We start from the raw sequence: 15,619 nt of genomic DNA on the forward strand, positions 1-15,619 counted from the left end.
GGGGTCAGACTAGATGATCTACTCAGGTCTCTTCCGACCCTAGAAACTATGAAACTAAATCTAAGTCAACCCTGAATTCAAGACCACTCCCCCCAGTAATTAGGTTTTATATATGGAAACTTTATAAATTTGTTATAATTTTCAAAGTATAGAAACTAATTATCACAGGGCTGTCTTGAATTCACCCCCATCCACTGCTACAGCAGGAGAAAACAGAGGCTGGGAGTACGGGTCATGTGGGCCCCTTGCCTTCTGCTACCCTAACCACTTCTTCCCCCTGCCACATACCTCCCCCCCTTGCCACCAGCACACCCCCACTCCCACCTCCCCAGAGCCTCTGCCCCTCCGCCCACTCTTACTGTCAAGATGCCACTGGGGCTTTATGTCCTTCCAGAGCCCTTGCTGGGCCAGTCAGCAGTGTTGGTGCTGCTGACTGGCTGGGCAGGGGACAGAGTTTCCATGTTCTCTGTGCCCGGGAAGGAATCCAGCCCCAGCTGTGCCAGGCAGTGAGAAGGGGAAAGGAGAGAGAAGAGGGGACAGAATGCAAGGAGGTGGCGGGGGGCAGGAGACTGATATGGGTCTGTCTTTGGCCCCAACCAAGGCTCAGGGCCAGAATTAGAGCTACAGCAGCTGCCTGCCCCTCATTCACTTTGAAAGCAAATCTAAAACGAGGGCCTTTTCCCACCCCCATGTTGACTGGGGGGGAAGGAGGGGGAAATGGGATGACGGGACAGACCCATGTCTTAGATTTGAGTAAATACAGTATTTATTCTGAGCCAAGCTAACGTGCTTGGTGCTGTACAAACACAGCCCCTGCCCCAAGAGCCTGAACTCTGAATAGATGTGTGAAGTGCAGAAAGTGTTTGTGTTGAGTCCACTGAGCCCATCTAATGTGGATGCAGAACCAATAGGGAGCTCTCTGTCGGCCTGTGATGCAAATCCTCTGTCACAACTCTTTGGTACAACTATGCTGGCTCCTTTGCTTTACTTCTTATCTTTGGTTTGTGCTTCCTTGGTTGTCTACGCTTCCACTGTATCGTGTTCCAAGCCACTGCTGGATGCTCTTCTCCACCCACTTCCTCCTACCCAGCAAGCACCAAATCCCCAGAGTGACCTTGAAAACAAGCCAATAAACAACACACCCAATACAGAAAGCCGAAGAGCTCAGGATCATTCTTTGGCAGCTACGCTGTCTCAGTTGCACACACTGAGGAGAGCAAGTGGGCAGGGCATGTCATAGTGTGGTCCCTAGGCATAGCACCAAGGTGTGGTGGGGCAGATGCCCCGACTGCTTCTCAGCAATAGCATGTGCTTTGAAGGCTCGTTTCCTGTGGTACAGCATTACTTTGGATGGTCACTGAGCAGATATTCCTGTAGTCCTCTACCTCCTTACTTTTCTTTTCTCTGTACTGCCTAACGCAAATAAACAAACAATAAACTCCTACTCTTCTCCAGAAATATTACTTGAGCAGCTGATGCAAATGCCTGCTCCAATATTTGTGTTACTGGGCAAGCATTTGTGCCAAATGAAAGCCTGCCAAGAACAACAGTTTGCTAATGGGGTGGAGAGCAGCATTTACACCTGTGGTTAGGGCAGGACAGTCATCAAATGTTGCACGAGAGGCTAAACATTACAGCAATCTCATACCGTAGTAAGTTGTGGGAAAAGGTCAAGATCTTTTCTGAACCAAAAACATAAGTTAATGTCTGAAAAATAAATTGAATTTCCTGGCATATATAGCCTAAAAATCACTACTCTTCCTAGATGCATGACCTTTAGCATTGGTTTAAGTGTAGTATTGTCCACATCTTCCTTCTAATCTCCTCTCTGCTGCTTTGTTAGTTGAACCCCCGCTGGACTACCCCACAGGGAGAGACAGATAATAATTTGCTTCAAGGTGACAATTGTAAGTGAAAATGCACTGATCAACAAGCAATCCATAGATCTAGTTTCTGTCAATCCTAAACTCATAAGGCTGGAAGAATTTTCCTAAACCACCTCAAAAAAAGGAAATTTTGAATTCAGATCAACTTACCAAGAGCCAAATCCCATAGGTCTCCTGTCATAATCAGGCAAATCCGGAGCTATCTTACAGGCTTCTATGTTCAGGTACTTAAATATGTGGATTTTTCCTTTTATACATATCTACAAAAGAGAATCTGTAAGTTTCAAAAGACTGCACAGTAATTAGCAGTGCCACTAATAAATCAGCAAGCTCAACTGTCAATAAATAAACCCTTCATCTGTTCTAACCTTTCTTCCATTTTAGATAAACCTGCATTTTGAAGAACAAACATAAGAAAATAAAACTGGAAGCCATTCTGCAAGAACATCTGGGTCCCTTTCTGTGAGCTGGCTGAGGATGCTTTGTCATGTGAAGAATGAGATACATGAATTTGTACGGAGTAAAACTTACACTGCTTGGCACTAAAACAGAAGTGACCAAACCTTGCCCGAGTTAAAATGGCAAAGGCAGCTTGCCAAAAGTCAAGCTCACATGTCAATCACGTGAAGCTGATTACAGCTATCTTAATTTTTAATATAGAGGCTGGGTCCATGGAAACTACAGGTCTTGACTTGATCTGCCACAGAGAGAAAGGAGGCCACAGTATGACCTGCAGGTCCCATAGGAAAGCTTAAGTCAGCCATTGACCACACTGCCTTCAGCCCACAGGCTGCATTCTGGGCAGTCTACTGTAAAGTGAATGACAATGCATTTAGTTTTAGGTTCCCAGGTCAAAGAGTGGCGCAGATATTGCTAGGTCCCCACAGGCATCCTCTCCCACAAAGCCTATTCTGACCTAGAGTTGCTTGCTTATATCAATTCTACAATGAGGATTTCATTCAAAAAGCTAAAGGAAGTCCTGCAATAAACACATCTCTGATACCACTAGTTTGACAAACAAGGAAAAAGGGAGGTGACGAGGATTTGTTCCATGGATTAGATCCTAAATACAGCTCACCTGTGCAGGGGGTGACTGTAGAGGGTTGTTATCTAGTGTAATTGTCTGAAGATGCCTGAGGTTCCGATAACAAACAGGGATTGTGGTTATTTTATTGCAGGAAAAATCTAACCGAATCAAAGGCAGTTCTGCAAGCTCTGGTGAAAGAAAACAAAACAGCTTTAAAGCAACAAGAAAGCAAAATTTTCATGCCTGAATTCCTAAGTCAAGTAATAATGGAGTTTACTACTTGCTCTAAAACCAAAAAATCCCTCCCCCACCTTTAACACAAGAACCTAATTGCCAATGATCCAGCTGTTACACGCGGTCACCTTTTATTTGCTCCTCTTACCTTCAGGTAACCGCAGCAAATGATTTCTTCTAACATTCAGGTCCCGCAAGGATTCCAGATTGCCAATCTGGGGAGGTATCATCTGTATTTCATTACAGCTCACATCCTGAAATGCAAGATGAGTGGATGAGCTACGGTTTTGATATGGTCACTCTGCCCCTTTAGAAAATCCCGACACCAATCCCTGCCCCTCTGTTAAGTGAGAGACAGCTCTATTTTAATTATAAACTTAGAAAAGATAAGCAATAACATCACACCTAAGATTCTCAAAATGCTTTGCTAACATTAATTTAGTCTCATTGCTGAGATGTAGGCAAGAATTATACCTGTTTTACAGAACTGGAAATGGGGATGCACAATAATGAAGCAGTATTTTGGTGTCCCAGCTAGATAACTGTAATGCCAGGAGCAGAGTCCAGAAAATCTGACACTAGGTGATACAGGCTTTGGACAAATTATACAGAAAACTGGAAGTAAATAACAGTTCCAGGTATATTAAATTGGCCAACTAGTATGTTACTATACACTTCAATTATTCCTCCAAAGTCTTCCCATTTCCCAAGAGATAAGAGCTAACTCTGAGAGTTCATTTGCAGGGACAGACTACTTTGCATGGACTTTTAAAATCTTCAATACTATAGGCACTTTCACAAATGACAATACACAAACCAAAGAAAATGCAAAGTGAACTGCCAGTACAGAAGTCAACCCCCATGAAAGTAATACTCATGCGAACTAAAAGTAGCCCTTGCCCCACATGTCAAAAAACAAAACAAGAACAACTTCCCTACCTTCCTCCCCCACAAAAAACCCCCCAAGCCCCCTGTGTTCTGTGCATGACTCAGAATGTATAAATCTGTTTTCTTGAAGTGGGGGAAAAAAGGGTTTCTTGAAAAACATATGGGGGGGAGGGGGCTCAGCCCAGGTTCCCTCAAAGAAGATGCCCTGACACCAGCCACACTCTCAAATCAGGGAGGCTTAAAGTATTTTTGTCGCAAAAAGCATTATTTATATCAGCCACTGCAACTGCCTCTGCCATATACAGAGAGAACCTGGGACATCAGGCTCCAGTTAGTACAGGTCTGTCTACTCTCATTCAGGACAGAAGCAGGAAGCCAGAGCCAGCAAAGGGAATGCTATTATGGACTAGGCAATGTCTGGCTAATAAGCAGGTCTGACAGCACTGAATTTACTAGAACTAAGTTCTAGACTCTTACTTCATGTTATCTTAGCACCACAATATCCAAATTGTTCCCAATCTTTAATGCATTTATTCCCATAAAAGCATGTTTATGCGAGCTATGGCATTGCTATGAAGCCCCATTTCACAGCTGGAGAAGTGCAGCCCTACATGATGTCATAGAATCATAGAAAAATGAGGGTTGGAAGGGCCCTCAGGAGGTCACATCTAGTCCAACCCCCTGCTCAAAGTGGGACCAGCCCCAACTACATCATCCCAGCTGAAGTTTTGTCTAGCCAGGTCTCAAAAGCCTCCAAGGATGGAGATTCCACCACCGCTCCAGGTAACCTGCTCCAATGTTTTCATAGATTTCACAGACGTTAGGGCTACAAGGGACCTCACAAGATCATCAGGTCCAGCCTCCTAGTGAGAAAATCTTCCTAATAGTCTTCCTAACTGTCTTTGCTGCAACTTGAGCCTATTGCTCCTTGTTCTGCCATCTACCCCCACTGAGACCAGTCCAGCTCCATCCTCTTTATAGCCCCCCTGCAGGTAGGTGAAGCTGTTCAATCCCCATCAGTCTTTTCTTCTCCAGACTAAATAAGCCCAGTTCCCTCAGTCTTTCCTTACAAGTCATGTCCCCCAGCCCCACAACCATTTTCACTCTCTCCAGCTTGTCCACGTCCTTTCTGTAGTGGGGGGGCCCACAACGGGACACAGGACTCCAGATGTGGCCTCCCCAGTGCTGAATAAAGGGGATGAATCACTTCCCTTGACCTGCTGGCAACACTACTCCCAATGCAGCCCAGGATGCCATTAGTCTTCTTAGCATCAAGGGCAGACTGCTGGCTCATGTCCAGCTTCTTGTCCCCTGTCACCCTCAGGTCCTTTTCTGCGCAGCTGCTGCCCAGCCAGTGAGCCCCCTTGAAGTTGCAAAGGAAGTCACATGGGAAGTTCATGATAGAACAAAGACTTCACAAGTCCTGGGCCAACATCCTATTGGTTGTATTCTTTAGTTGAAAAACATTATCTATTATCTGAAAGAAGCTGAAACCTGCTAGAGCAAATGGTTTGCAAATTAAAGCCCAAGCTGCAACCCCTAAAAATGAAGGATATACTCACAAGCTCTGTTAAGTGTCTAAGCTGTCCAATTTCTTCAGGCAGTGAGACCAGTTTATTATTACTTGCTATCAAAACTTTCAATGGTAGACTACACAAGTGTACTGGCAACGTCGAGAGCTGGTTTCGACTTTTTGGTCAGAAGAGAAAAGAAAGCAGTTAGTATTCGGGAAGAGACCAGTTACCAACTTTAACACAACAAAAAGAAATATCAAAACCGCAAACTCAGTTATGACAGCATATAAGTGCATCAATTCTCTTTCTACACATGACTATAGGTAACCTGGTACCCTGCAGTCTTGTCCACATCTCACTCTAACCCTTCACTTTCCCAATGTCTGTGTAGCTAGAAACTCTGAGTCTGCTACCCAACTCTAGCAGGATTTGAGACTAGCTACTTTTAGGTATGGTGCACATACCTTTTATAGCTATCCAGGTTGCTTTTTTTTTTTTTTTTTTAATTGTGTGTCTGTATGTAGGGAGTGTCAGCAGAATTAGTTTTTACTTGCTCGAGCAGGAGTGTTAAGTGTGTGTTATAAGTAACTCATTTGTAATGGAGACCAAATACAGTGGATCTGAGAAATCTTTTAGAAATTTCACAATTCACTGTTTGACACTTCAGTTTTTTATTACTACAGAAGCATAGTCATATGATGGGACTCTGACCTCAGTGAACGAATCACATGGGATGAAGCTGATTAACAAGAGAGAAAGTTTCTGTTTACAAATAAATCAGAGCAATATGAAATGAGTTGCAAGTTAGAGAGAATGTTAAATGGCACTTTAACTGAGGTTTGGATCAGCTATAAAAACCATGTCTGACAAAACATGGCATTGTTTTTTCAGTGTCTGAAGTCTAGATTTTCCACTGTAAAATTCTATTCCTGTGAAGCTGAGGAGTCAATGCCAGCTAGCAACATGGTATAATAATTTGAAATGCACCTGCTAGAGATCACAGCAATAGGAAATCCGCCTCTGACTCATATCCTATTCCTACAATACACACCATAAAACAAAAAAGGAACATAAGCAAAATTAAACTGGCAAAGGGGTAATGCTTGATGCGAAGTGTGTGCTGTTTTTTTTGACCAGTATCAGCAGCTGCTTGTGACTGAGGGCTCTGCATACTTAAAATACTGTTTCTAATAAATGCAGACTATTGCATCCAGTTGAACTGCAACAAAAAGGCACAACACTGTTATATGCACACCAGGCAATTAAGCAGACAGGTAGACAAATGCATTCAAGATTTATCCAAAAACCTCCGAAAAGTCCACAATACAGTGGGCTTAAATGGAAATTCCCTAAACATCACTAAAAAGTTACAAGTTGTGCAGAGATGCATTTCTTTCCTGATCATCTCTTATTTGAGTTGGTAGATATCTACATTTTACACAAAGACTACTAGACTGTTTTATGACAGACTCCACAGAGCCTGAGTTAAGCTGAGTTTTGGGTTGTGTGACCTTTATCATTTGTTACTTTCCTGTCTTGCACCTCAACCCACTGCTAATAATCTCTTACCCTTATTCAGAGTGTCAAGGAACAACTTCCTTAATCTAGACAGTGAGGTCTTGCTTTTCAAGGCATTTAGAAAGGACACTCCAAAGAATAAGTGAAATTTATCAAGCAGATGATATATCTGATTAAAAAAAAAATCTTAATGCACATTTCATATTTGTCATTAATATGCAAGGTGCATCCACCTAAAGCCCAAGGTAAATGGGCAAACAAAATTCACACAATGCAGGAGTGATTAGTTCATACTGAAGTTCAAATTGAATCTACTGTTGACACTGTGCAAGTGGTGGCTTTACTTTTAGCTTACTTTAACTTGAAAAAATACTGGTCATTTACTCTGTTCTTTAAACTAAAATTTCAGTTACACATCTTACCCATTTGCAATTTCCATTAAAAAGAAACAGAAAATTATTCTTTCACTGTCAGTTCAACTGAAACTATTTCTGAATTCTACAGATTTTCAGAGAGTAAATATCCCTACCCACTTTAATATAGAACTTACTCAAAACCCCAAGAAACTGTTTGCTTCTCTCAGACTTGCATATTAAATTACTGGCTGCTTCTCTTGTTCTCTATTCTCTCACATACAAAAAGAGATTGTCCAGCTATATCTTGGAAAGATTTATACTTTTTACTTCCTCTGACTTCAGCAATTTGTCTCATACGCCAAACAGCCTTTGAACAAAGAAATTCTGACCAATTTGTGCAATTGCCAGTTGTCTCCTCAGTGTCAGTTTGTGACCTTCTAGTTTCAAATCAGTCTCTTAAAACAGTATTTCTTAGTATCGTTATTCCATTCCTTACAGCTTAAGACAAGCAAGTATGAAAGTCTTTCCCTTGTGTTAAAAGCTATATCGTAAAAGTCTCTGCATACTGAAAACTGCTTCAGACATTCATTTTGTGAAGGTATATAGACCCAAAGATAGCAATTTTCTTCACTCAGATTCCCCTTCCCTAATAAGACTTATTTTAACTGACCTTTTTTTTTAAATATTATTTAAAGTCCAAACAGGACCACCAAGATTTTGAAACAAACTACGTACCCAATGCTACTTGCTTGAAAGGAGTGATTAAAATGAGGTACCCAGATACTTAAGTGAACCTTTAATTTGATAGTATTTATCTACATGGCTTTACCATGGACTCTGCTGAATTTACTTAGTGGCAGGATCCACTTCCATCAAGCAACAGTCCATGCCATGTTATTTCCATGACCTGTTCCTCCTTATGTGAGCCTGACCCGTTGGTTACTACAGAAGTTTGCAGGCATAAGGAGAAGCAAGGGTTTCATAATAAATGAAATGAATATACAAGTCTCAAAAGATCTTGAAACACCTAGCCAGAGGTCATTTTTCCTACTTTATTTAAGCTAACACCCTGCAAAACACTTCATGACTCTAGCAATTTCCTACTGCTACTAATTAAGAAGCAGGGATGCTCTGTTAAAAATCTAAAAGTGCCCTGGAACTATCACAGGTCTTAATTTTAAATTACATACTATTATTAAATAAATTCAGGTGCAAAGAGAAGCCAATGGCTCCAGTTAAACAGACACTGCTCACTTAAAAAAAAGACTCCCGAACAGTTTTAATTTACCCGAACACCCAAAATTACTACAATGATCAGATTAAAGAAAGATTCTGATTTTTTTTTTTTAGTTTATTTATGTGGAGCACTTTGCATACCATTTAAAAAAAACAAAACAATTTTCCTTCCATAATCAGGTTGTTCTCGTTGCATGGGTCTCGCACACAGCAAATAAAAAAACATGCAAGACAGAGATGCAAACGTTTATAAACACTAATGCTTATCATAGTAAATAGACACTTATTTATTATCATTGTGATTTCTTATAACAGTAAATATTCCTGCACCTTTATAGCACATCCCAACTCAGCATTTCAAAGCACTTTACGAAAATTATTGATTCAGGGTAGAGATCATCAGTATACTGATGGGGAAAATGAGGGACCAAAGCGAAATTACTTGCCCAGGATCACACAAATGACTTTGCATCAGAAGCAGCAACAGGATCTCTTGAGTCCTAGAGGAAGTAAAGTCATCTTTCCCTTTTTGTTACTTATAACATGCAGAAACCCAAGAGATCTTATTTACAGGGTAATAAGAGAATATAAATAAGGAAAGGAATATGGGCAGTACTGGTTGGAGCCTTTGGTTGGCCTAATCCAGACCCAAGAGATCTCATTTACAGGGTAATATGAGAATATAAAGAACGAAAAGAATCAAGAAATCTGTTCCTATCATAGACCTGGGCAGGGACAGGAAGAATCAAAGGAAGAGAAAGAAAAAAGATTCCAGATTTGTTAACCAGAACAAACAGGCAATTTATATTTCCTGTGCCATCAGATCTGTAAAACTGAACAGATGGAACCTGCTTGAACTCATAAAGGAGGAATGCTGACTGCATAGAAAATCAAACTGCACGCAGCGTGCAGCAATCCCGAAGTGCCAAAAGTTAAAATTGTTATTGGCTGGTGTCTCTTGATCAAGGTAAATGAAAAAGAATGGTCCAGGCTGGTGGATTAGATAATCCACATTATCATAGGGGACAGGTTATACATTGTGTTTGCGTAAATGTAGACTGCTGATATGAAATCAAGTTTTCAAGGTGATGGTTACCTGATATTTAGAAACGTCAAGGACTGCAGGTTCAATATCGCCTCGGGGATGTAACGAATGCAGTTCTGGTAAAAATTAAGGCTCTCCAGGGAAACAAAGTGACAAACTTCTGCTGGGAGCTCAGAGAGTCTGTTCCGTGACAAATCTGAGGAAAAAAGGAAAGAGAAATGTTCACCAAATAGCCTGAGTGCGACTGCATGGGGCAAGGACTGTGCTTCCACAAGCAGACATCACCTTGCACACAGGAGGGACAGGTCGTTGGAACATTTTTTCCCCATTAGGGTTCCCATTCTGCAGCAGGAGTGAACCCAAACCTTTAAGTTTTACATGCAAAATCAGAGCATGAGCACGTACGGTTTAACCCATCTTCAAAGAACCAGCTGCCTAGTGGTTAGGTAAAATTGCCAGGGACATGGGAGATTCTGCTTGAAGCCCTGTTCTGCTCTGTTCAGACCAGGGAGTTGATTCTGGATCTCCGGTATCCCAAGGGAGTGCTCTAAGCCCCAGGCTACAGTCTCTGTTGGAATGGGTCTCAATCTCTCCTGTTGGGAGTTGTTCTACTTTGTAAGTAATTGAACATTCACTGGACCAAAAATAGAGAGTAACTGTTCAATGCCAGGCACCTAGGAAGTGGAAGATAGATTCCAGCCTCTGGTCCAATTAACAACACATTACACGGGAAAATCCAAACAGCAGAGCTTAGGAAACACCCCCTCCAAAGCAGTGGATAGCTTGGTGGTTTGGACACTCACCAAGTTAAAGCCCTGGTCTGGATTAGGCCAACCAAAGGCTCCAGCCAATACTGCCCATATTCTAGGGAACCATCTCAGAGTTGGGTGCCCCCCAGAAACCTTTCCTAATTAACATTTTGTTAAAACTGATACACAATTTTTGGTTTTGACTAGTCAAGGACTCCGCATCCCCCGGCCTACAACCATGCTCCAATTGTGAACTGTAAATGTATAAAATGATAATGGTAACCAGCATCGTGCCTTTGCACTGTGTTCTTTCAGCTGTCAAGTGACATAGCTTTAGTTTTTGTTTTTGAGAAGAGCAAGGAAAAGCTTGTGCTCATAAAGGCCAAAGGACAATTCCCATAACATGCATCTGCTGCAGCAGCTTCCTCACACACCCTCATTCTCAGTGCTAACCCAGAGGTACATCTACCACTATGGGCCAGAGAGGTTGTTTCACGTGGGTACTCATTTCCTTCCGAGCGACTGTCAGTTTAACAAACGCATGACGTTTCACCTTTTCAACAGCAAATATCCACTATAGCCAAGTCAAACTATATAACCAACCTGAATTATTATTGTACGTGATTGAAACAAAAAGTTAAAAAAACAAAAACATAAAAAACCCCCCAACCACTATTTTATTTTTTCATTCTTAATGACAAGATGCGACTATTATAGAGTCAACATATGCAACAGTTATAAGCAGAAATGCAAGACTTAGGAGAAGAGCTGAACAGTTGTAATTTCTTCATCCACTTGGGATCAACGATTTCCATCTTTATCCTTCAATGTACCCGTCCAAATTGACCCTGTCCTCAGAAGGCTGGCAAATCAAGCAGACCTTGAAGTGTGCCCTCCAGGTCCCTTTAAACTCGGGAAGGAAACTTTTTAAAAGTAACAGTCTTCTGACTGATAATTTGCTACTACCAGCTTCTTCCTGGTTGAGGAAAGAGATTGTTAAGCTTGAGTACCTGAGCTTATCTCACCTTCACCTAAAAAAAAAGATGGCTTTCAACATAGGTAGGACCCAAACATATTAGGGGCTATAAGCTTAATTCAACATTTAGAACGGTGCTGAGAAAAAACAGAAGCTACTGCAGATGATGGGGCAAAGAAGTAAAGCTCTTTTTGAAAAAAGAACTGGTACCCAAGTGGTTCAACTGCAAAGAATGGCTGTCAGGTTTAAGCTAACGAAGTGCATTAAGGAATCTGATCGTGAGGTATGATTATTACTACGTTTAGCCAGGGATGCTACCAGCCTTTGTTAGATTGGTTGGGGGAGGTACAGGCACAGGCATTTCTGTTACCTGGATCCCCCAAACACAACTGGGAACCATAAATGCCCAAAAGATGTTAAGGGACTAAGGGCAGAATGACTCTAATCAACAGGAATAAACTAAACACTGTTCTTGCTTGCAGTTACTTCCCAGAGACTCTAGCAAAACTTCGGTTTAAACTGAGTTATTTGATTTTTGATAAATCAACAGTTTTCAAAGGACATCCTTGACTACCTCTAATTGCAGGTATTAAGAATGCAAACTAATAATGGTCTGGACTAACCACACTCTTCATGAGTTCAGAATTCAAGAATTCAGAAATGCTAGTGGAGGTAAAACACCTTTTTATACTTCTACCACGGCCCTAGCATGCAATTTTAAAATCTTTATCCCATTGCACTTAAACAGGGCACAAGACCTCTCCCAATGTTGTTCCAGCATTTCCTCTCCCAAACCTTTTTGTTATTTATTCCCATAATTTGTTTGATTCTCATTAGTCACCTTCTAAAAACCACCAAGAAAACCGATTCATATTTGGGAGATGCATAATGACAGCAGCCAATTAAGTTACTATATCAAGGCACCTAATGAAATAACTGTAATTATTAAAAGTTATCATATGTTAAAACACAACGGCACCACGACTGTCACAACATATTAACAGACTCCACCACATTCTCTTAAAAAAAACTAGGTGACTGTGGCATTGATGCCTACACAGTCAGATGGGTGGCAAATTGGCTGGAGGGCCACACCCAGAGAGTGGTGATGGATGGGGCATTTTCAGCCTGGAGGGATGTGGGCAGTACAGTCCCCCAGGGCTCAGTCCTGGGGCCTGCGCTATTCAACATCTTTATTGGTGATCTGGACGTGGGTGTGGAAAGCACGCTGTCCAAATTTGCTGACAACACCAAGTTGTAGGGCGAGGTGGAGGGGAGGGAACGAATCCAGCTAGGTCTAGACAGGTTACAGAGGTGGGCGGATGAGAACAGGACAGAGCTCAACACAGACAAATGCAGGGTGCTGCATCTACGGAGAAGGAACCTGCAACATACCTACAGGCTGGGGAACTCCCTTCTTGTCAACACGGTGGCAGAAAGGGATCTTGGAGTCATTGTGGACTCCAGGATGAACATGACCCGCCAATGTGACGAAGGGGTCAGCAAGGCTAACCACACCTTGTTGTGCATCTACAGATGCATCACAAGAAGGTCCACGGAGGCGATCTTCCCCCTCTATGCGACACTGGTCAGGCCGCAGTTGGAGTACTGCATCCAGTTCTGGGTGCTGCACTTCAAGAGGGATATGGCTAGCATTGAGAGGGTCCACAGGAGGGCCACTCACATGGTCAAGGGGCAGCGGGGCAGGCCCTACAAGGAGAGGCTTAAGGGCCTGAACCTATTCAGCTTCCACAAGAGAAGGCTGAGAGGGGATGTGGTGGCTGTTTACAAACTCACCAGGGGGGACAAGCGCAAATTGGGGGAATAACCCACCCGGGGTTACTAGGAATAACGGCCACAAATTGTAAGAGAGAAGGTTCAGGCTGGACATCAGGAGACATTACTTTACAGTTACGGCTGCCAGGCTCCGGAATGGGTTCCCAAGGGAGGTGGTCCTCTCTCCTACCTTGGGGGTCTTCAAGAGGAGGCTGGACAGATATTTGGCTGGGGTGATATGATCCTGGCACCCGTTCCTGGGCAGGGCAGGGGATCGGACCTGATGACCTGTTTAGGTCCCTTCTGACCCTACATACTATGACTGGGAGTGCAGGTTACCTGCAAATACCAAAAACATCAAGAGGCGAACAGCAAAGCAATGCAAAACTCTGGAACTCTTGGTTCAGAGATCATACCTTTTATTAGACCAACTAAGCAAGAGGAGAACAGTATAATTCATAAAAACCCCACCATGATGCACTTCATTCAGTCTTGGAGATAAAAATATTTTCTGTCCAATCATATCATTTAAATAATTATTATGAAAGAAGTAAGACTTACTACAATGCTACTATTACTCATGAGGCATAAGACTTTTTCTACGGCTCGTGGGTAAAAAAATAAAATAAAAAAAATCATTAATTCTACAGTATCATGTCACCACATATTCCCCAGCTTCCATCAGACATTTATTCTGACCCGGTCCTTCACACAGCTGGGCTGGTGAAGCAGTTTTTAATAACCACATATTTGGACAGAGACAGTTAACTCAGTTAACCACTCATATCTTCTGCCAGAGGAAGACATAATGTAATTCTGCATTTTAAAGACATACCTAATTAACATTTGGTGTCATTTGAATGTTATTAATTGCATCCAACTGTATGTAAAACGTGAGTGAAACAGACTTCAGTTATCCTTCAGGTCTTATGAGTAACTTGTACCGAATATTTGAAACTCTGCAGACCTTTGTTGTCGTATTTCCTGAAGGAGGAAGTCATTGTAAAGGCAAAATCAAGTGTTCAGAAATACTAAACCAAGAGCAAGGAATCTTACATATTACATACATAACTTGGTAAGACAGGTCACAGCATGACAGAAGTAGGATGATAAAACTAGCTAGCAACAAAAGACTTTTCAAACAAGACTTGCCTCTGGTTAAAGTAACTATGAAAACGCAACTTCTCAACATAGCTGCAATTTACTGGAAATCTGATCAAATCATAGTTCAATTGCAGCAGGTATATGGATCTGAATGATCTGGATTGAGCAGGCCTGATCACTTCAAAGTTTAGTTAATAGAGCAGAAGTTTCACTAATATGGAAGTCACCCTGATCTACTCCGAGACTCAGGTAAGAGCAGAGATCATTTCATATGGGGAGAGGAAGAGTGCAAGGAACAAAAAACAGAGCTGCCATGAGAACAACCAGTAGGTCTGTAAAACAGGACTAGACGCATTGGCCAACAACACCTCCAAACCAATACAGAACTAGGTACGTTGAGTCACCAAATTAAACATGAGCAGCTACAAATCCCAGAGCTGCAAATGAAGTGCTTTTGGTTCCTTGCAAGTAATACAAAAGTGTACACATAAGAGGGCTTAATATTATATCCCAAGCAGTGTACAACACCTGGGCATCCTCACATAAGCTTACACAAGTAAATGACATCTCCACTTATCTACCCTGTTAATCCATTTGTACAATTCCTCTGAAAATTCAAAAGACTTTCCACTTGAATGAGGCCCTGAAATAACCCGGATAATTCAACACATCTTGCATGAAGCTCTTTACAAAAATATCAAAATGAAGAGATCAGCTCTAGCAACAACAGGAGAGACTTATAAAAACCAGTCCTGTGATTGGGCACATATGTAGTAAAGCTAATTTGCAGTACAGCATTGTGTAATACTCCTCCAAAAGAAGAACAGGGAGTGGGGAAAAGGATCACAGACAAAGTTGAAGGGGTTTAATGGACAGGTTTAAAATTCAAACTGGGGAAGTAAAATAGATGACAAAACGAAATTAAAAAGCTAAATAAGATGTTTCATGAAGACAAGAAAAACCAAATACCCAAACGGAGAACGGATTAACTAGTACTGCTGAGAAGGTTCTGGGAGTGAAGGTGGGTCGCAAGCTCAACATGAATCAGGAACGAGGCTGTTGGAAGAAAAGCAAATGCGATTTTGGGTTGCATTAACAGAACCACTGTATGCAAGCCACCGGTGACAGTGATACACTAACCAGCCTGAGATAAGCTCTTAGCTGGAGTTTTGGGTCCAGCTCTGGGCATCACATTTAAAAAATGACACAGAAAAACCAAGGAGGACCTAGAGGGAAGCAACGAAGAGACCATAGGGGTTGGGTTGGAATGCAGCTGTATTGGGAAAAGCTGAGAAAACTAAGCAAAAAAC

General features: G+C 41.9%; 1 protein-coding gene across 1 annotated transcript in view; it reads right to left on the minus strand.

Moving 5' to 3' along the window:
- LRCH3 (leucine rich repeats and calponin homology domain containing 3) overlaps nt 1-14,206 on the minus strand; it is a 60,042-nt gene extending 45,836 nt beyond the window's left edge. Inside the window, exons 1-6 of the mRNA XM_019532535.1 lie at nt 14,173-14,206; nt 9,756-9,900; nt 5,598-5,724; nt 3,296-3,401; nt 2,965-3,101; nt 2,037-2,146 (exon numbers count right to left, since the gene is read on the minus strand). Coding sequence (XP_019388080.1) covers nt 2,037-2,146; nt 2,965-3,101; nt 3,296-3,401; nt 5,598-5,724; nt 9,756-9,900; nt 14,173-14,206 — 659 coding nt within the window. The remainder of the gene's footprint in view (nt 1-2,036; nt 2,147-2,964; nt 3,102-3,295; nt 3,402-5,597; nt 5,725-9,755; nt 9,901-14,172) is intronic.
- Nucleotides 14,207-15,619: the final 1,413 nt, after the last annotated feature.

This window comes from Crocodylus porosus, unplaced genomic scaffold (assembly GCF_001723895.1).
Source record: "Crocodylus porosus isolate Cpor-Errol unplaced genomic scaffold, CroPor_comp1, whole genome shotgun sequence".
Classification (NCBI taxonomy): domain Eukaryota; kingdom Metazoa; phylum Chordata; order Crocodylia; family Crocodylidae; genus Crocodylus; species Crocodylus porosus.